This window comes from Pinus tabuliformis, chromosome 6 (genome assembly GCF_031772625.1).
Source record: "Pinus tabuliformis cultivar Carrire ecotype Pingquan chromosome 6, CPIR1, whole genome shotgun sequence".
Classification (NCBI taxonomy): Eukaryota; Viridiplantae; Streptophyta; class Pinopsida; order Pinales; family Pinaceae; genus Pinus; species Pinus tabuliformis.
The window spans coordinates 329,354,318-329,377,608 of record NC_142292.1 but is presented as its reverse complement, the minus strand read 5'-3'; the positions used below and the strand labels follow the sequence as shown (position 1 = coordinate 329,377,608).

The 23,291-nt window shown below is 37.4% G+C and overlaps 1 protein-coding gene across 1 annotated transcript in view; it reads right to left on the bottom strand.

Annotated features, from left to right (window-relative positions):
- Nucleotides 1-525: 525 nt before the first annotated feature.
- The window catches only part of LOC149258642 (uncharacterized), a 37,372-nt gene continuing 14,606 nt past the window's right edge, over nucleotides 526-23,291 (bottom strand). Inside the window, exons 2-5 of the mRNA XM_089426760.1 lie at nucleotides 2,870-4,096; nucleotides 2,099-2,746; nucleotides 1,880-1,946; nucleotides 526-923 (exon numbers count right to left, since the gene is read on the bottom strand). Coding sequence (XP_089282886.1) covers nucleotides 526-923; nucleotides 1,880-1,946; nucleotides 2,099-2,746; nucleotides 2,870-4,096 — 2,340 coding nt within the window. The remainder of the gene's footprint in view (nucleotides 924-1,879; nucleotides 1,947-2,098; nucleotides 2,747-2,869; nucleotides 4,097-23,291) is intronic.

The window sequence follows — 23,291 nt, the reverse complement described above, 5'->3', positions numbered from 1 at the left end:
GAATTCCCTTCCCCGACCACCGGGACAATGTCTTCAAGAGGTGGGGTAACGCTGGGAGCTTCATCCTTGCCAAGCCTATCTCCCTTTCGTTTCTTTGGGCTTCCCCCATCCGTAAATTGCTCACTGCTTTGAGAAGGCTCAGGAGCCACGCACACCAGAGGATAAAGCTGGTTTTCTTCTTCCAAAAGGATAATAGTGATATGAGCAGTGATCAATGGCCTATTGAGATTTCTTTGGAACTTGAAGTGAGTGGTTTGAAACGCACTGTTTGGAGTCGGCCTGTGAAGCAGGCCTAAGAGGAGGCACATTCACCGGAGAGGAGGGGAGATTAATAGGAGACAGTTCAGGGTCCACAGAACATCTTGCCTTCGAACGCCTTCGACTACCTCGGCGCCCCCCGGAACGATTCCTCACACTCTAGCGAACCATATTGAGGTGCGTAGGGGGAGGCACAGAACAACCAGGGACAATGACTGGAGGGCAAAAAGACTGCACCGGGAACCAATTCGAGCGCACAAAGTAGGCCTAAGAGGATGGTGAGGGCCGCCCAATTCGAAATTCCAGAGCAGTAGAAAGCTTACCGCTGATAGCAGAGTTTAACCTGCCATCAAGACCCTTAACATAATAATACCGCCTCCAAGATAACGGAGTACAGGCATGAAGCTTGCCTCTGTGAGCAGAGACCTGCTTTCCCCCAAAATCCGCAGCAAACCAGAGCCTGGAGCACGAAGACTGAACACTAATTGTGAGGAGAATAATCGAGAGTGCCATGATTATAACCACCATTGCTTCACTTCGAATGGAGCAAACCATTAATGCAGAGATCCTACCAAATCTGCCCTTCTTAAGTTTATCCTTCTTGCGCCGGGTGAAATCCTGGGAAGCCACGCTGCCCTGCAGCTGGCAGTACCAAACCTTACTGTCTGTCATGAAGAGCATTAAGTTCATTAATTTCACCCGCATCTGGGGGTTCTACTTCTTCCTGATGCATTTCCTTCTGCACTAGGTTGTTGTAATCCAAGAGTTGAGATTCAGAGGCTAAGCTTGAAATTGATCCAACATGTAGATGCAACCTACAACCAACCCCCATATTAGCAAGTAAGTCTGCCACTTTATTCCCTTCTCTACGAATGTGATTCAGAGTGACCGCCCTGTGGGAGGAAAGCCAGCATTCAATAGATTGTAGCCTTTTTTCCATTCTCCAACTGTTACTTACTTTGCAAGAAGGGGATCCCTGCAGGATTCTTGAGACCATATTGATGATGATCTGGGAGTCGCCCTCTATTATGAGCGGAAAGAAGCCTTTACCTTGTGCAAGAATTAGACTCTACCATAGACCTTCCAATTCTGCTGAGTTATTGGTATCCCATCCTCTTGAACCTAAAAAGGTTAAGAGAGGAGCTCCCTTATGATCTCTGAAAATCCCTCCAAAGCCTGAACTACCTGGGATGCCTTTCGAGGCACCATCAAAATTAAGCTGGTACATATGCATGGGGGGAGGTGACCATTTCTCAGGTGAGTGGCTCCTTGGAGGCTTTGTTCCTTTGATAAGCTGTTCTCGCTTCCATTGGAAGTTCCAATTGGCCCATATAGATTGTTCTTGGGGGGTAATTGGGAGATCCTCCTGGTACCAGGTTTTGAGAGATATGGTTTCTTCAATATTTTGGCAAATTATTTTCCAGATATCTTCCAGCGGTCTAGAGTGATCCTTGAATATTCTACTGTTTCTCTCCTTCCATATGGCCCACATGAGAAAGCCCGGAATGAGCTTCCAAAGGAAATTTAAAATCTTACTTTGATAAGGGGTATGGTCCCAGTTGCGCACAGTGGCAATGATGTCTCCATTAGTTCTTCCTTCCTTTTGGCAGCGGAAACTGACCTTTTCCCAGAGCTTGCGTGCCATCGGACAGGAATGCATGAGATGCTTTATGGTTTCCTCCTTTTGTCTGCAGTTAGGACATATTGAAGGTCCATGAAAGTTCCTTTTTCTAAGATTGTCCCACGTGAGAATCTTGTTATGACAGAGGAGCCAAAGAAAGGTGGAGATTTTCGGCCATATGGAAGGGTCCCATATTTTGCTCCAGAGAGGATCTATCACCATATGTTCCTTGATAAGGATGTTGTAGGCCTCTCTCGTAGAAAAGGTGCCTCTTTCCTCATATCCCCATCGAAGAATATCCTTTTCCTCAGAATATTGAATTCTTCTTTTCATTAATTCTGTATCTAGAATTTGTTGGGCTTGTGTCGAACCCTGTCTTAAGATCTGAATCGCCTTGAGCCATTCCCTGTAATCTTGGTTCGATGAATTTCTCCAGAAGTTTTCCACCTTATCATGAGATTGCATATCCTGCTCCAGATGTTGAATATGAGGGATTTGGTCCTTTAGTTTGGGCATCTGCTGCCAAGAATCTTCCCAAAACCTTGCAATGTTACCGTTCTTCACTTCCCAAAAGCTGTGCTGCTGAATGAGATTCCTATGCTGCTTGGCCGAATTCCATATAATGGAACCCATGCTGACCTCTGATATTCTTATTAGTTCCTCCGCTGGGCAATTTCTTGCATACTTAGCTGTCCACAGAGAGGCCCAAGGGGTGAGAGGCTCAGTTAGCCACTTCCACCAAATTCGAGCTCCCATGACCTCATTGCTATGAGAAGGGTCCCTTAAACCAATACCGCCCCCTTTCTTTGGTAGACATGCCGTTTCCCATTTGACCAGAGCCCACTTGCGCCTGTGACCACTGCTACCCTAGAGAAAGGATCTCTGGAGAATCTTGATTTCTTTGAGAACCCATTTGGGTGCTGCGAGGATGGAGAAGAGGTATAGCGGCATAGCCTGAAGAACTGCTTTTATGAGGACTAGCCGGCTTGCCATATTTAGAGATCTGTGAGTCCAAGAGGAGAGCCGAGCCTCCAGATTTTCTAAAAGGATTTTCCATGAAGAGTGCTTTAGGGCCGAGGCAGTCAGAGGAGCACCTAAATATTTGGAAGGAAGTTTAGCAGTGGAGAATCCCAGAATATGGGTTATAGCTGCCTGAGTTATAGTAGGAGTATGGAAAAAGATGATCTGAGATTTGGATTTATTGATAGAGGCTCCAGATGCCTCCGAGAAGTCAATCAGAAGGGATTTGAGCTGGCGAGCTTCCTGGACCGAGGGATGCCCAAAAAGCATGTTGTCATCAACAAATTGCTGGTGAGTGAATGCAGGGGAATTATGAAAGGATAGGCCTCTGAGACACTGGGATTGCTGAGCTGACCTAATACTTCGACCTAATCCTTCTGCCATGATAACAAACAGGAAAGGGGAGAGAGGGTCTCCCTGCCTGATACCCCGGGAAGGATGAAAAGGAGAAGAGGGTATACCATTGACCAAAACAGAGAAGAAGGAGGAGGAGATGAGGCTCATAACCCATCTAACCCAAGGAGCAGCAAATCCAAAAGCAATTAGAACTTTTTCAATATACATCCAGCTTAGGCTATCAAAAGCCTTTGAAATATCTAGTTTGAGGAGCATACCTGGCTTCTTGGAGATCTTCAGAGAATGAATTATTTCATGAGTCAGGATGATACCATCAGTGATCTGCCTCCCTTCGACATATCCGGATTGCTCAGGCGAGATGATGAGAGGAAGCAACAATTTGAGCCTGGAGGCGATGATTTTGGAGACAATCTTGTAGATTATATTGCACAGTGCTATAGGTCTATACTTGTCAGGTGTGCTTGGTAGATCCACCTTGGGAACCAGGGCTATGAATGTAGCATTCACCCCCGGAAACATCCATCTTAAGGATCGTGACTCCTCAACCACTTGCCAGACTTCCATCTTGATCAAATCCCAGAAATTGTGGAAAAAATTTGAGGTAAATCCGTCCGGGCCTGGGGCCTTACCTGCTTTCAGTTGTCGTGCTGCTAGTTCCACCTCTTGTAAGTCAACAGGCTTGAGAAGCAATTGGTTATGCTCTTCTGAGATAAGTTTAGGAATGTTTCGAGTGATTTTCTCTATAGCCTGTGATCTATCACCGTTTGGCTCTCGGTGCATTTGCTTGAAGTAATTTAAGAGTACACTTTCAGTTTCTTCGTGCGTTTCCACTTTGATTCCCTACTCATTTTCAATATGAGTTATATTATTGTTCATTCTGCACTGGATTGTGGTACTATGAATTTTTTTTTGTGTTTTTCTCTCCATATTTAAGCCATCTGACTCTTGATTTTTGCCTCCACAACGTTTCTTCCTGCTTAGCCCTTTCTGTGAGTTGCGTTTCAAGAAATTTTCCTGTTCTGATAGGTCATCTGAACGGCCATCAATAATAATCCTCTGCTGCTGTTTCTTCATTTCTAGCTCGAGGGCACCTTGAGCCTGGAAGAAAGATGGACGATTTGAAGATAGATTTGAAGACATATTTGAAGACAAGCATGGCAGATTTGAAGACAGATTTGACAAATTTTCTACCAGAAATACTTACTAATGGTGAAAGGGTAGTAAAGGAAACTCATGATGAGAACAAAAGAAATGTTAATCATGATTTCATAGACTCTAATGTTGGATCGAAGACCCACCATATTCCAAAAATCGATATGAGGAAGTTTGATGGCAAGGATCTCGCAACATGGATATTACAGATGGAGCAATTTTTCTATCTCAATAATGTGCAAAACAAACAAAAGGTACATATTGCAACTTTATATTTGGAACCAAATCAGTTTGTATGTTATCAATGGCTTTGCTCTCGTAAACAAATTATCACTTGGGCAATTTTTACAGAAGAATTGACAGCACATTATGAGGATACAAAAAGCAACACTTTTTTTAGCCAATTGATAAGTCTCAAACAAAAAGGTTCAATAACGGAGCACATTGAGGAGTTCCAAAAATTGAACATAAGGGTAAAAAATATTCCAGAGGAGCATAGGATTGATGTGTTCGTAGGGACTTTAAAGGATAATATCCAACATGATGTTCGCCTTTGGGAACCTGATTCATTAGAGAAGGCATTCAGGTTAGCAAGAAAAACTGAAAGCAAAATTATGGTAACTAGGAAGCATACCACTCACAACTATAAAGATGGAAGTGTTGTTTCCCCTAGCCTTCCACAACCTATAAGGTTGACACCACAACAATTGGAAGAAAAAAGAGCAAAAGGGCTTTGTTACAGTTGTGATAGCAAATACACTAAAGGTCATAAGTGTGCTGAGAAGAAATTATTCTAGATAAATTGTGAAGAGGAAGAAGAAAAGGAGCAAGAAAGGTCAAAAGAAGAGGATATACTCCAGGAACAAAGCCTAGATAAAGAAGAAATGAATCCAACCATATCTTGTAATGCATTGGCTGGAATTACCACACCTCAAACCATCAAGATAGAAGGACAAATCAAGAAGAAAAAGGTAATAGTGTTGATTGATTTAGGAAGTACCCACAATTTTATTCATTGTAAGATAGCACAAGAATTGAATTGCCTCCTATATCCAGCACCAGAGTGTCAAGTGATGGTTGCAAATGGAGGAACGATAAATTTCTCTAGAAAGTGCCATAATATCAAGCTATCCATGGGAGAATATGTATTGACTAGCCCAATGCTTTCCATTCCAATGGGAGGTGCTGATGTTGTACTATGAGTCCAATGGCTACAATCCTTGGGTACAATAACTTTTAATTTTCGAGAACTTTTCATGAAATTTTCTGCGGAAGGAAAGGAAGTTGAATTAAGGGGTATTGCAGGGAAACATGGAAAGATAATCAACTCTAACAGTATGACAAAGCTTCTAAAAAAGGAACAAAGAGGTGTAATTGCACAATTATGTTTGCTAGATGTTTCCACATCGAAATTATCTATTTCTCCAGATCTCCAAAAAGTCTTGGACAATCATTCCAAGGTATTTAGAGACTCCCAAAGGTCTCCCATCTATTCATGATCATGATCATGCTATTCATCTGATTCCAAGAAGTGTTCCTCCAAACATCAGGCCGTACAGATATCCCTATGCCCAAAAGAGTGAAATTGAACGTATGGTTACAAAAATGCTAGAGGCTGGTATAATTCAACCTAGTCAAAGTTCTTTCTCTGCTCCAATAGTATTGGTGGACAAGAAGGATGGATCATGGTGCATGTGTCCGGATTATAGGGAGCTCAACAAGATCACTATTAAAGATAAGTTTCCTATTCCTATCATTGATGAATTACAGGATGAATTGCATGGATCAATTTACTTCACCAAGTTGGATCTTCGTTTAGGATATCATCAAATCAGAATGAATACTGAAGACATTCCAAAAACAACATTTAGAACTCATGAGGGTCATTATGAATTTTTGGTCATGCCTTTTGGCCCTACCAATGAACCTTCTACATTTCAAGGTTTAGTGAATTCCATTTTCAAACCCTTCCTTAGAAAATTTGTGTTAGTATTTTTTGATGATATACTAATCTATAGCAAGCCTTGGAAGGATCATGTTGAACATGTTGATAGGGTGCTACAACTATTGGAGGAGAAACAATTATATGCAAAAAGATCCAAATGTTTCTTTGGAGTACAAGAGGTGGAATATCTGGGTCATATTGTATCTCATGAGGAGTTAAGGTAGACCCTAGCAAAATTAAAGCCATTAAGGAATGGAAAATCCCCACATCCATAAAGTATCTATGAGGATTTATCGGTTGACAGGGTATTATCGCAAGTTTGTTAAGAATTATGGGAGAATAGCAGCACCTCTAACAACATTATTGAAGAAAGATGCATTTTCATGGACTCCAGAAGCAACAAAGGCCTTCGAACATCTTAAAGAGGCAATGTGCCAAGCATCGGTCTTAGCTACACCGGACTTCACAAAAACCTTTATTGTGGAATGTGATGCTTCAGGAAATGGAATTGGTGCTATTTTAATACAAGATGAAAGACCCATTGCTTTTGAAAGTCGTCCAATCAAAGGAAAGTTTTTACACAAAGCTATTTATGAGAAGGAAATGTTGGCAATAATACATGCACTTAAGAAATGGCGACCCTGGGAAGACACTTCAAGGTAAAAACGGATCATGATAGCCTTAAATACTTTTTAGAACAAAGATTATCCTCTAAAGAGCAACAAAAGTGGGTCACAAAGATGTTGGGTTATGACTTTGAAATCATCTACAAAAAAGGGAAGCAAAATGTGGTGGCAGATGCACTCTCAAGAAAGGATGAGGATGTGGAAGCATTGTTGTGCGCCATTTCTATTATCCAACCAAAATTGATAAACAAAGGAAGGTATGAATGGAAGAATGGTGAAGCGGGGTGGGAAGTCATTCAAAAGTTTCCGAATATCCCAGTTCCAACAATATTGCCACAACTTGACAAGGAAGGAAAAAGCATATTGAAACCTAAAGCATTTATAGAACCGAGAAGTCTACAACTACGAAATCGATCAATTTCAAAGCATCTCATCAAGTGGAATAACTTACTTGTTGAATATTTCACATGGAAGGACAATAATTTTATACAGAAGCATCAAGAACTACTCAAGCATTGAGGACAACACTTTTTGAAGGAGAGGGGCATGTTAGGCCCCTATACTACTAGTGTAACCCCTTATTGTTATTAGTACACCCCCCTTATTATATTGTAGTACCCATGTAGTCCCCATAGAAGCCCACTATTGTTATTATTGTGCCCCATAGAAGCCCCCTTTGTTATTATTGTGCCCTTACATTATTATTTTTATGTCGGCTATGATTATATTATGACCCCTTAGACTCCTATATATAGAAAGGAGGTATTGTAATTTGAAACATCGAAGAATTGTTCATTTGTGTAATGTAAAGGAGGTTTCCCCCTCGAAAAGGCTGAATTCTAAGTCGTTCATCTATCTTTTCTATCTTTTTGTGAGCTGGTTTCATAACACTAAGCATGCAGTTCCAAATCTAAATGAGCATGTCCCAAAAATGGGAATGAATATAGCTTAGTGTGACTCTGCCTTGCCTTAGTTTTTTCATATCAATGATAGTTAAAATATGTAAGATCTTGGTCTCCTTGTGGGAAAATTGTGTGGTTGACCTAATGGGATGTTATCCCCTCCACTCGATTTCAAATCCCACACGGGGACCTGTTTGGCACATTGTAATAAGGCTTACGGAGTAGGCTCCCCTAACCTCGGGGAGTCTCGACTCTTGTTAAATAATAAATTCCTAGTATTCTGACTTACATACTGTTAAATACACTCTTGGTGTTATAGTGACAACTACTAAGTTTGATCTTGGCCCTTGCCTAGATTACTCCAAAAAATTATCGATTCATCATGATTAAAAAAAATTAATGTCTTAAAAATATATTGAAAAGTGTTTACCTTTCAATACCTTAATTTTAATGTAATTTTCTATTAAATATATAAATTTAAAAATATTTTATTTATATTTACAAAAAAAATCTCAATTTTAATGTAATTTTCTATTAAATATATAAATTTAAAAATATTTTATTTATATTTACCAACAAAAAAACATCTCACTTTTGATATATTAAAATATATTTTCTATCCTCGACATACAACTTTTATCCTAAGATAAAATTCTTTGTAAATATTGATATAACTTCAACTTCATCACCATCATCCATAACATTGAAAGCCACGTTTCTTAAATGGGTAAATGTTGTTGTGACCTCTTAAATGCATTTTTGAATGTGTCATTATAGTTGACTTTATAAATTTAAATGTAATTTTATATAGTATTTATTTATCTATATATATATATATTCATTCATTCAAATGTGGCCTTTAATGTAAATTTTATTATGACATAGCATAGTGATTAAGATGAGCTCTTTTAAACAAACAAGTTGACTTAAAGTATAGAGCCTTTATGGCCTTTATGTGTATATAATGGAAGGTGTTTAAAACTTCAAAGTTGATTTCTCTTTATTATTCAATAAGTTCAAATCTAGGCAGTAGAGTTTAAATTTTAGTGAAAGTAGAGCCTTTATGTGTATATAAAGGAAGGTGTTTAATACTTCAAAGTTGATTGATTTCTCTTTATTATTTAATAAGTTCAAATCGAGGTGGATGTAAAGTTTTTATTGTGTAAGGGTAGTTGTTTAGTTTTTGAAAGTTGATTTATTTTTAATTAAATTAAATTCGAATTTAATTTGTTCTCATTACTTATTAAAAAAGAAAATTAACATAAATCTGAACATTTTAGAATACTCTTTAATACAATAACATTATACAATATAAAAATCTATTTTACAATTCTATTAACCCAAAATTCAAAGTAAATTTGGTTGAAATTTGAAGTGAAAAAGGTTGGTTTTCATTCCCTTTATTTAAATTAAAGGGAAGGGAACAATTCGTATAACATTTAAGCTATAACCTTCAAGTCCATTTTTTATCATTGAAAAACTTAACTTTTATTTTATAAATTAATAATAAAAAATATTAACATAGATTAAAAACACAATGTTTTATGAATTAAATTAATTTTGAATTATTTTTTATTTACAAATTTAATAGATATTTAAAGAGTAAAAATTAATGATTTTTAAAATTTTTATCTTAATTCTGGATCAACTAAGTGTTGAGAGAGATCAAAACTCTTTTCACTTTAAAATAAATTTTCATCTGAAGAGATTTGATCCTTCTCGGTGCATACTAAATCCAGAGTTAAGATGTATCTAGGCTAGTTTAACTATTAATTATAAATATGATTATAAATATAATTATTAAATTTATGTTTTTTTAAAATTATTTTTAATTTGTTTTGTTTTATTCTAATTGAGTCATAATGTTAAACATGATATTACAACATCTGTACCATACTGGGTTGGAGAGCGCCCCTTGGTGCAATAATTTTTTTTTATTTTAAATATACATTTCTTTTTAAATATAATATTTATTTAATTAGTTAAATTAAAAAAATGGATCAAAGTGGTAGGTATAAGTGGGGTCGTTTTTTATCATGTTTATCTTTTCTCTGACCTCGGGGTATACTTTAAATAAACAAGCTAAATTTTATGCCCTTTTGCAAGGAGTTCAACTGGTTTAAAGATTAAATCCCCACTTTCTAATCATCTTTGATGACTCTCAATTAGAAATCAATCACATTCAAAAAGGAACTTTGCCATCAAAAATCAAATTGGCATCAATAACCAAAAGAATCATCATGCGGTTGGCAACCCTCACCATAATTGAGGCCTACTATGTGCTTAGAGTCCTCAATTCAAAGGATGATGAATTGGTTAATCACATGATGAATCTTCCCAAAGGTTCCCTCATCAATCAACGCATCACATGGTAGCCTATTCCATGATTTATACACATGTCAGGAGTCCTCAGTAGCAAGTGGCATTGTGTCGCAATCATGAGGCCATTATATACACATGCACATGGGGGTTTCCATCCACCCTTGGCTTCATCATTTGTTTTGATGGGAAGATCTCCACAACTAGGGAGTGAGGTATGTTGTATAGACACATTTACTCAGAATTCGTGGGGAAGGTTTCAATCATGGTTAAGTGGAGGGTGCCTTATATGATGATTAATGGAATGAATTATTGTGGTGCATTGCACTCTCACATGCTTTTTTGGTTCTACTAGTCTATGTAATGCCCTCTTGGAAAGATGGCTCAATTGCCTTCATCATTGGGAAATAAACTTCCTCTTGGTCTTTAACATGAGTTGGATGATATCCTAGACATGTTGCAACATCTACAAGTTTGAATGGGCTAATTGATTATACAAGTGGCCTCTTCCCTAGACATATTGATCCAACACCGACAACACTTTCAATAGCTAGAAGATGAAAGAAATTGTGGTAGAAGTAAGTTCAATGAGCTTGCTCCTCCTCTTTATCAATGTCAAAGCACTCAAGTTGCCTCCTAGTATGTTCCCTGAAGCCCCCCTCTCTCGAATTTAAATGTATAGGCCTAGATTAATGTGCCTGCCACTCGATTCACCATCTACATAGTCAACTCCTCTAGCTAGCAATTATGTATTGTAAGATGTGCAAAATTTTGGAAGTCTTTTTTAGAATTTGTAACTATCTTTACATAATTGCTCTGAGAGCCCTCTCCAACTCATTATGGAAGAGATGTTGTGATGTTATGTCATATAAAAAAAATAAAAATAAAAAAAAATAGCCCTACGTTAAAATAAAATAACTTCAAATTAAAATAATAAAAAGAAATATTTCACTTTATTGTTATATATTTTATTAGTTTTTGTTGGTTAGTTATGGTAAACTTGACTCACTCAAGTTATTGGCGGTTTTTGAGCTCTTGGTTTATGAGAACCCAGGATATTTATGTGGAATATAACATATTTAGAGGGAAAAAGACTATTTATAGAAATTAAACATTAATTTAGATTTAGTAGTTATAATATTTTCATGATATATTAAAAATTTTGAAAAGGAAAAATTTCTATTTTAGTGGACAAGGATCCTAAGGATTAGAAACATAAGGGCTATAACAACATCAAATGAACCATGGAATGATCAAAATCCTTCATTGAGAAAGCTAGAAGCTTACTCGGACGAACCTAAATGGAAAAGTTCAATACGCGACAAATAATAGGTGGTCTTACAATGAAATTTTTTACCATTAGAGATCATGTTGCTAAAAAAATTCTTCGAATCAACTATGTATTTTTTAATTAAAGTTAAATTAACTCAATAAAAGAATTTATGAATAATTAAAAATTAATACTGCCATTGGAATTGATCATATGAAGAATATTAGAAAGTAAAGAGATGAGTCTTATAATAAAATTAATAATAAAAGGAGTTGTCTTTAGTGCGACTTTTTGGAAGCTTTTCCGGTATAATTTCTCTAAAATCTGGTAGGAATTCATTGAAATCACAAGATTGATGGGTAAACCCTGCACAATAGAAGTTCCCTATGGATTTTTCATGGTTTTGAAGCCGTATATATAGTAAAAAAAAGTTTAAATAACAAAAATCAAGATTTCACCTCCAAATTTTCATAGGATTCCAACACCGGAAACTCCAAAAAGTCGCACTATAGACAACTCCATAATAAAATGGTTAAAATGAAACAACTACCAATATATGAGCGATTGATCATAATCTATTAACTAATAATATTATTGTTCTTCATTTATTAATTGATTAATAAGTATTGTAATATGATTTTGAAAATAATAAGACTATATATGGTTATGTGAATATCTTAATAATTATATTCGTAATATTAATTATATTGAAAGTGAAATAAATAAATAAAGATTAATATAAAATTTATATATTATAATAGCAAAATAATATTATAATGACATTAATAAAATGTTATTATAACCAACCTAGATTCAGTTTGACTCTAGATCTATCAAGTGCCAAGAGGGATAAAATCTCTCAAGGTGCAAACCTTTTTTTTGAGTGTAAAACTTGAGAGATTTTATCTCTCTCGACACTTGATAGATCTTCAGTTAAGAAGGATCTAGGTTGGAAAGATCTAGTTTCTTTTTGTCCCTAAAGAATCTGTACTAAACTCTAAGCATTAAAGAATTATTTTTTGGAATAGGTTGTGTCTTATAGGTACTTATGATGTTAGCTTTGGTCACAAAGTTTTATAAACAAGTTTCATCAATTATAATTAACTTTTTTAATAAAATGATTTATTTTGTTATGATTTTTAATTTTTTTTAGTTTATTTTAATATAATATATTTATTTTAAAAGGAAAAAAAGACGTTGTCTAAACATGCTACATTTTGGACTTTTGTCTGGAATCTAACCATTTTTTTGGCAAAATCTTAATTTTTGTTGTTTAAAATGAGTTTTTGATTTCATATATGGATTCAACACCCTAAAAAACCTTTGGGTCTCTTATATTGTGGAGAGTTTATAACTCAAACTTGTCATTCCAAAAAATCCCTACCAAATTCTATACAATTTAAACATGATAATATGATACAAAACTCCCAAAAAAAAAAAAAACTGTGGCAAAAAAATGCAACAACATTATTAGTTATAATTTAATTATTACACTTACTCATTACTACAATTCACAGTGACTTCCTTTTTAAGTCACTTTTGCATAGGGTGGCTCTGAGGTGCGCACATGGCTCTGTGGTGCACACTCACACGTCTGCGAGTTCTATCATGTTCGGTCTAGATGTCAACGTGAGGAGGCAATCAACATAACCTGGGGTATATTGGGCTACAACCAGTAAGGAGGGAATGAAAACAGAGATATGGTTGTGTAAAACATAATTTCTTGGTCGTGAACACGGAAGTGGCACAAAGGACACGAAGGGATAGACGAATGTGTGCCCTATTTTGGAGGTCTTATTCAATTCTCGAAAGTGCGTGAGGAGGTTTTTACAAAGGTAGGGTTTAATTGTCTCAGTTAATGGTTTTTCATGCGAATAGTTAAGGTGAATGGATGAAGAAGTGATGCAAGCCCAAATTTTGAGCCGCTTAAAATCCTAGGGTGCCCAATCTGTTCTTGAAAGGCACTTCCTATGACCCAGTGGGAGGAGACTTAGGGGAATATTCCAAACATCTTCAAAGAAACCATCAGTTTCAAGTTCCTTAGATAGCCCCAAAGTCAAATGTTGCATATAGACCATGACCCAAAATTTGTAATAGCCGCCAGAGGCAAGTTACTTTTTTTGGTGACACCATGCAAGGAAAAGGTCCTTCATATGACCTTCCTATATAACTCGGATCCTGTACCTTTAACTTTAACGCATAGCCTTTATCTGTCGAAACAACTCAAGATCTAGGGCCCCACTTCTATGTTCCTATTGGTGTTCGTCCCTGAATTTTCCATGTGATTGTTTACAAGAACACCCGATCCTTACTACCGACGCAATGGAAATGGGGATGACAAAAGTTGTCGGGGTAAACCCTCTGGGCGAGACCCATCCAGATTCTCCCCATAATATCTTTTGCCCACTTTCAAAATACCAACGCAAAAGAAAGATGAGTTCACAAGTCTCTGGTTTATGAAACTTCCAGGTGAATCCATTTCGCCACATGATCCCACTCTCTAAGCCTGCCTATTTCATAACCACTCCCCTCTTGTTCTTCCAGGATAATAACTATGGTTCGGTGCAGTCAAGAACTTGTGCTCTTTCCTTATGAAATAAAGCCTCTTGGTCAACTTTTCAGATTTTTTTTTCCTGGCGCTGTCAAATGATGTATCCCAACACTGTAAAGTGATGGACTTCCGTCACAAAACTAAAACTAAGTGTTGTGTTCTCGACGATGCTTATATGTAGTGGCTCTGTGCTCCAACACCTTTTCATCTCTCTACTTATCTCTTTCTTCTCGCCTTTTTTCCTTCTCGACTCCTCTCAATATTTAAGTCTCCTCTACGATCTTTTCTCCCTTGAATTCTTTGAGCCAATCCTCCTAAGCTTCCTTTACTTTGATTAGCCTCTTTCATACCTTCTTAGGAGACCCTCCTGCAATCGCTCTCATATATATGAGTTATATTTTAGGTGATCCTCTCACCTTATCTACAAACGAGTCTGTAACCACTATTATGTACCTAAATATTGTGCATGTGTTATAGTGTATGTATTCCAGATATAAGATAACATAAAAACTAGTTATTAAAGAAACTATCACTTCCCTCTCACACACAGATCCACTCAGGACACTCTGACAGAGCACTTCCTTCATTATATTAATTAAAATAATAAAACATAATTACAATAGGCATTTCTAGCCAGATTTATAATACATGGCCCTTTTGGCACTAAAGCCATATTTTGGCTTTCCCAAGCCTCTCGATTCTCTTCTCTCTCACCATAAAATAATCCTATTTTAGCTACATATTTGTACATAAGGATTTTGAACTATATTATGGTTCAGATCCACAAAATCCTCACTTAAACCCCTATTCTAGGATTCCTAGATCCATAAATCTTTCAACAATCTAACTTCCTTCATTTCTCTCTAACTCTCACAGGTATTAATGAGATCTATATTCAAAAAGAGATATCTAGTTACACTATCCTCATTATCATTACTTATGTACATTTCTCAATTAGGGAACCAACTCCCTTGGTAAATCAAAACCCTCGGGTCTAGTCAAAATAGATTTTGACTTGGAGGTGGAATGCTCCTGCATCATAATCCTAAGGTAGAAAAATATCATGGTTTCCTGACCATGTACTTTCATGTGTTGCTGAATGTCCTTCAGGATCAAAAACTTTAATTTGTAACTGGTTTATTTCCTGGCTGTGGTGATGTTGCCCTGTTGTCTTTTATTCTCCAGGTTTCTATATCTTGCGTTGTTGCTGCCCACTTGCTCTGTTGATGCAGATTTCTTTTGTCATTTTCTCTTCCTTATTACCCATACTCCTCTTCCAATTGTACCTCCTCCTTTTAGATGGTATTCTCATCAACTCACACACTTCATCAATCACCTTGTCAGCCTCTATCTTTGGTTAATCTCCACTGCTACTATTCATGTCCTTAGGTTGTTGCACATCCTCCTTTGTTATAAGAGTTACAAAACTCTTACCAATCAACTGTTCATATCTTTGCTACTCACACTGGACAACTCTTTCTTCACTGTTTTTTAACACAAATCCTTCCTCCTCCAGTTATGTCCTTGTAATTTGTATGTGCATTCTTTGGGTTTCTATCCTTTGTTCCAAACAATTCAATTCTTCATACAATTCAAAATCATTTTGAATTGTTTCCTCGTCCTTTATGCAACATCCATTGCTCCAATTTCTTGTTATCCACTCCTCCAAAAGTTAAACTTCAGCTTTATTAGTGCTTTCTTCTATAGGCACAATACTTTCCTTGAGTATGTCTTGTGATGTCTTCATAGGTTGCTTCATCTTCAGTACTTGTACAAAGTCCGCGGCATAATCCCAAGAATAAGAAATTTTGTTTCATGATCCGAATTGGATCATTATATTGTTTTTCATCGATTTCGATACATTTGGAGTGAAAAAGTGGAGGAATCATCTCATGGGACTGATTTTACCAACGGGACCCAGTTTGGCGAAACAGGGTCTGAAACCTTCTAGGAGATTTTTGAGGCATCAAACGACATTTTTTGGGGGTAAAACTTTGTTGTGTATGCGAAACATCTTTGCATGATATTCTACACACATATATCTTTACAATGACACAAGAATCATGTCAATTGGAGTCCGTATGCAAAAGTTATGTCACTCAGAAGTTGACCTTCCTGTTTTCACACCTATAGTTTGGGAGGATGCCGCGTCAACCCCCATTATTCATGGAAAAGGGGCTAGCCACGTGTTTGTGATGTAAAAGACTCTAGAAGAGTCTATTTTGTAACTCTAGTTAAGAGTTGATGTAATCAAACTTAACCACTAGTAGGCTATCGAGTTGTGTTATAACCGAGCCACAAGGAGGAAGAGGCATTCCATTCTTCCAAGAGGATTTTATTCCATAGTTGAGAAAATATAGCTAGGAGAGATAGGAGGTAGAGAAAAAAGAGAGGATTTGTGCACTGTAGTAGTCCACGGGCCACGAACATTAATTCTTTTTATCTACAACCATATTTCTATATAGAGAAAGAGAGCAAAGCGGCTTCACTTTCCAGCTGGGTTTTCTCCCGAAAGGGCTTCCCAGAGAGCATATCTTGTGTATTATGTGTGTGTGTGAGCTTATATTGTCATTCTCTAATTTTATGATCAATTTACTTTTACATGCATGCACTAATTATATTTAATTTTACATATTTAGAAATTAAATAAAACTGTAATAGTGTAGAATCTCAGATTTTTAATATAATATTATCAGATCTGTTGTGACGAACAGTCCAGTGGAATATCCACGACAATTTATGGATCATTTCATCTTCCTTAGAAATTAAAGATTTATTTTCCTCAACTTCCCCTGTTATAAATCTTCAAGACCAAAATCTATATGTGTACAAAACTCTTCTATTTCAACCATTTCCTCTATAAGCCCTAGTTCTTCATCAACCTGTATAAGCACATGATTAACTTGATAATCCTCATCTGTCAAACTTGAAAACATACACCTAGTGTTAGATTAAAAAACATTGGGTTCTTCCTTTGTTTCCTCAACTGTCTCATTTCCAAGCTGAACTGCATTATTTTCATAGTTCATCAGACTGTCAATGAACCTTTCCTTATTATCTCTAATTTCTTCCTCGTCAAGGAACCATTTGTATTAAAAAACATCCATTATTTTTTTCTTTCCAGCCGTTAGTGTCAGTTTTTGCAGCCTTCCTCCAGTGATCAAACATGCTCTTACAAAGTGATTTTAAGGTGTCAAGGTCAAATTTTGTCATTTCAGTGAGTCTTCAAGTAAAATTTGGTCACTAGGCATTAGCTCTAGGGTTTGCTTTTACTCCTTTCAAAGTTGTCCAAATGTCGGTCCATGTCACCATTCAACTGAGTGTACCATCATTCATAGGGTTGTCATCATCATGTCAAGGTCCAATGGGTCATTTTACACCTTGTTCATGCTTCAGTTGCGCCTAGGTAAAGTTCATTTCCCTCTCCTAGGGTTTTGAAGGTAATTTCTCTTGGATGGTCAAATCATCAACAAAACTTGTATCCGGATTTTCATACACCTTCCCCTATCCTTAATGTACCTTATTAAACACTTCCCATCACTGAGATCCCCCGAATTCCTCATTTTTGCACAAACCCTAGTTTCTTGCTACAACTTGACAATTTTCTAGACTAGGCCTGTGTTTTGCCCTTTTGGACCCCTTCCCCTCACTCAATCTTTGAAATTCCACTTTCCCCTACTTCCTAACATCCCTCCCTACTTCCAAAAATTTTCTCAGGAATTTAGAAGCCACTTATCCCATTCATTTCACTTCATTTCGACAAATCCCCTGTTCCACACATCGGGATAGGTTTTACTCCAATGATGTTTCTGAGCAATAAAAGATGAATTTGGGAACTGAGAGAGGTTTTTGTCCATAATAGGCCAAGGAAGAAAAATGTTGTTCACTTTTTACACAGGTGTCATGGTTTTAGAGAAGTGTCAAAAATATAGTTTCCTCGGGAGAATTTATACACCTCTGAAGTGACTTGGGAAAATCAAGTTTTATCCTAGCTTGGTTGGCCAAATGACTTGATTGATGAGTCCAATGATAACTAGACACAAATATCTTTCTAATGAGCTATCATGAGCTCAATTGGGAGTTGAGGAAGACCTTCAAAAGTTGACTACAACAACACTCGGCCTTTAGGCAGCCTCATTCTACACATTTTGACCAATCTTGGGAGATTTGATTTTTGATAGGGCAGATGAACTCAAAATTGAAAAATTCTAGTTGGGTTGGAAAGTAGACTCAATAAAAGTTCCAAAAAACTATCTTGTGCCCAATTTGGATGCCAGGAAGGCCTCCAAAAGTCTCCTACAAAAAGCGCTATGCATAGGGTTTGGTGGCGTGACACATTGGGTTTGTGGCACAACGCATAGCGTTGGAAGCCTGATTTCACTCACAAACTCTCCAAAATTGCAAAATTTGCTCAATATTCTTGTGTTCAAGTAAGTTAAAACCTCCATATTGCCAATGTATGAGTTTCCATCAGTGTTTATGGTGTTTCAATCAGTTAAAAACAAAACCCTAGTTCCTTGCAAAGTTGTGTTGAGAAAATTGCCTAGGGTTTGCAAAATTGCAGTTTTGCCGTTGTATCCCCATTTTCATTTTGCTTTCACTACACTTCAATCATATTAATTTCCCTCTCCCCTTTCATTCACACTCACCTATCCCCTTATCCCTAAAACTAAAAACCCTAATACCTAATCCCACTATTCCCAAACCCTATTCAAATATCCCCAAACCCTAATTGCTATCCCAAAGCCTAAATACTATTCCATAAACCCTTTCATTCCCCAAAACCCTACAGCTAGCCTCAAATCCTCCCCTCATCAGTCCCACTCATCCATGGAGCTCAAAAACATGCAAGCAACCGACAAGTTGCTAAGAGAAGGAAAACCAAGTCGACAACACTTGAAAGGGAAATTCAAGCTGAGTGTGAATCTTGGCTTGAGAGGACAAACTTGCACTTGGGAAAGGATGCTAGAGAAGGCTAACAAAGAGAAGAAATTGTTGGGGCACATGGCCTACCATTATTTGGCGAAAAACAAAGTTGCAAGGCAAGAATCAGGAGCTTGAAAGAAAAGTTGAAAAGGGCATCGAGGAGGCGAAAGGAGCATGATAGATTTCATATATTGGATGAGGCTTCCTTGGCCCAACACAATGCTTGATGGAGGAGACTCAGCCAAAATTTCAAAAAATTTGGGGCACTTTTTGCATTTTTGGAATTTTTGGCACTAAAACACATAAATTTCTGCCCTATGCGGCGCGCCACCCGACACTCGGTTTTGATGGAGGCATCATTTTGAGAAAAAATCAACATATTTGGATTTTTCATGAAAAAATATGCATGCTCACAAATGGCCAAGAAATTTTGACAGGTTTTGAGCCCCCAAAAAGGTTAAAAACACCCTAAAAATGGCCTTTCTGCCCCTATTTTGACACATAGAAAGCGGTGTTGGGAGAACTGAGTTTTGGAGGGGCAAATGGAGGCTAAATTGAAAAATTCCACTTGGGTTGGAAAGTAGATAGGAAAACCTTTCCAAAAAGTACACTTGGTATGAATTTTGACATTGGGAAGGCCTCCAAAAGTGGGTCCAAATAGGCGCTACGCATAGAGAATCAGGCGCGACGCATAGAGGAAAAATTGCCAGTTTGACCAAGTATTGCTCTGTTTTTCGCCCAGCTTTGGCCAGTTTGACTTTTTCACTTTCTTAATGGAAAATTTGTGATGTAATTTAAGGTAAATTGATGGATCATGATGTAAATATGTCAAATTTTCACTTATGGAGGTAGATTCATTGGTTAAAATGTTGTTTGAAACTGAATGAATCAGTTCCCTAGTTTCTAGAGGCAAGCTGTTCCACTGCCTGATTTCTAGTTCTCAGTTTAGAATTAGTTGGAACAGCTCCTAAACTTGTGAGCTCGACCCCTAGAGGCTAGGATGAGTTATGCTTTGTCTATATCTTGTGATCTTTCAGTCATTAGCATGGTTGGACTCTTGAGAAAGAAAAGAACTTCATTGTACACTCATATTTTCATTTTGGCTAAGGAATTGAGACCAGGATTTGCAGCACTCTTTGGGATCCATGTGGCAATTTGTCTTGGTACAATGCTTTTCTCTATAATTGTGAATTTTCTTTATGTGTTATGTATGCCATTCTCTATCTTGTTTCTTCTGAACTAAACAAACAAGAGTGTAAGTAGAATCCATTGAAATTGCAGTGCTCTACTTGAAGTTTGCTTTAGTTATTTGATGTTTTCAGCTGTTTGGGGAGGATCCATGATTTCTCTTGCCCTCTTCAACACCTCACCTATCTTTTCCTTCCATCTCATTGGATTTTAAGGGCCAAAAAAAATTGCCTACCTTGCCCCATTGAGATCTCTGCAGGACTGAGCCTCAATCCCCGCACCCAAAATCTACCTTTCCATCTGAGCCAACAAAACTCCATTTTATCAAATCAAACTCTCTTGCACTTATACCTAGCCTAAGATCAGTAGATATTTCAGTCATCTCAAGCCCTCATCGATCATAATTTGCTGAGATTGATTTGGAGAGAGCCCTCTCCTGACCTGGTAGGGCTAGCTACCAGGCTGAGCGTGGTTTGATGTTGGCCCTGGATCCTACCTTTTCAACCTGAGGTAAATCTAGGCACTAACACCAGCTTTAGGTATATATTATTATTTCTGATCATCCTTAACCAATGTACAAGCCCCTATCTCCAGATATGCCCTTTTTCTTTCCAAATTGTCTCCTCACTCCTGACTCCTTATAACTTCTGTTGAGATAATTCCTTGAGTTAGGTTACTCTGGCCAAATTCTTCCTTACCATCTTCATTCTGAAAATTATGCAGTCTCTCCTTTCCTTCTCTCCAAATATTTCTAAATCCTTCAAAAATAACTAAAAATACACTTATAAAAAAGAAACAAACCCAACCAATCATACCTCTGAGTTTCATCCTACACCATTGAAGAGTTTCATCATGAACTCTCTCATAGTTGCTTCTTCCTATAATAATTTCCTGGAACTACTCCTCTCTAGGTTCCATTTTCATTCGCTATTATGCACTAGCATGGCTTTGCCTCTGTGGCACTCCCACCATTTCTATTGTTCCACCTACAAATATACACTTACCAAAATAATTAAAACCAAAATCATGAGACAATCTAGTCTCAAAAGATGCTTCTAGCATCTCTGCATCATCATCTTCCTTTCCAAGGATTGGTCCTTTTTCAGGTTCACAAATGGATTCTCTGACTTCATACTCAGCTTCTCTGAGTGCTTCTTCTTCCTCTACTTGCTACATTAGCTTCTCAGCATACAACTCTCTAACATGCCACTTTACTCTTCTTCCCACATAAATACCTTTCTTCAATCTTGTTAATAATCCTTTTTTCCACTGCTTTATTTGTTCTTGTAGCCATTGCTTCATCTCATTGAGTTCTACTTTCATATCAACCAGCTCTTTCTCTCTTTCCTTTTCACTCATTTTCTGTTTTGTAATATTTGTTTTGGTATCCTTTTTCCTGTTGTTGTGGTGTCTTTCTGGACTTCCTCTTCGAATGTTTTCCATTATCTTCATCAATCTTTCCTCTGTGAGCTTCTCCATGCCCATTGTGACTGCAACCAACCTCTATAGTAGCAAGCTTATCCTCTTCTTGCCACATGATACCTCACCAAGCTTCTTCTCCTTTGAGCTTAGTCTTTTGGCACCTTCCTGGTCCTCTCTTTTGGAACCAAATGATCACTCCTTGCTCTAGGTTGTTGCAAGTTTTCACATTGTCCTTTCTTCCATTCTTTGCTTCAATCTCTGGCTGAAGTTTCTTTACAACATCCTTGCTGTTTTTATTTTTATTTTTTTTCCACAAGCTTCTTTTGAGAGCTCTCCTTACTCCCTTATTCCTCTGTCACTGCTTATTTTCTGCCACCTTTGTGTCTGTTTCTTTCATGACTACCTATCACTTAACTTGTCATTTCTCCCTCCAATTGCTTCAACATTTATCAACTTTCTTCATTGGACCATTTTCCTACATTTTATCCTTGGCAATCGACATTATCAACCTACATTATACTACAATTAACTCATTCTACCACAATCCATCACTAATATTTCCTTTCTATCCATTCATCTAAAAAAGAAATACTTTCAAAATTCAAAACAAATTCTTCTTAAAATACACAATTCAGTAAACCTGCAATCTCGTTCAAACTCTTCCAGATTGATGCCTCTTCTTAAGCTTCTTGTGTTTTACCTGTGTGGATTCTTTCTTCTCTTGCATATCCTTCTTTTGACCTTTGCAATTTGAGATTTTCAGAGCTTTCCAACTTTGATACCACTTCATGTAGGGCCAAATTTTGAGCTGCTTAAAATCCCAGAGTGCCTAATCTGTGCTTGGAAGACGATTCGTATGACCCAGTGGAAGGAGCCTCAAGGGAATAGTACAAACCTATTCAAAGAAACCATTAGTTTTAAATTCCTCATATAGCCCCAAAGTCAAGCATTGCGTACAAACCACGACCCAATATTTGTATTAGTCGTCAGAGCTAAACTTTTTTTTTGGTGACAATGCGTAAGGAAAAGGTCCTTCATACAACCTTCCTATATAACCTGGATCCCGACCCTTTAACTTTCATGCATAGCCTTTATCCACTGAAAGAACTCAACATCAAGGGCCCCACTTCTATGTTCCTATTAGAATTCATTCCTAAATTTTCCACGTTATTTTTTTCATGTATGCTCGATCCTTATTACCAACGTAATAGAAATGGGGATTACAAAATCTGTCAGGGTAAAGCCTCTGAGTGGGACCCATCCAGATTCTCCCCTTAATATCTTTGGCCCGAATTCAAAAGCCTAGTGCGACGCAAATATGATTTCACAGGTCTTTGGTTTATGAAACTTCCATGCAGATCCACTGCGCCACGTGAGCTTAGTCTGTAAGCCTGCCTATTTCATAAGCACTCCCCTCTTATTCTTCTGGGATAATAACTTCGGCCCGACGTGGTCAAGAAGTTGTGCTCTTTCCTTCTAAAATAAAGCCTCTGGGCTAGCTTTTCACATTTTTTCTCCTAGTGTTGTCAAAAGAAGTATCTCGATGATGTTAAGTGACAAACTTTCATCACAAAAAGAAAACTAAGTGTTGTGCTATCAAAGGTGCTTGTATGTAGTGGCTCTGTGCCCTAGCACCTTCTTGACTCTTTGCTTATCCCTTTCTACTTGCCTTTTTTCCTTCTCAACTCATCTCAATATTTAAGTCTCCTCTGTGATCTTTGCTCCCCTGCATTC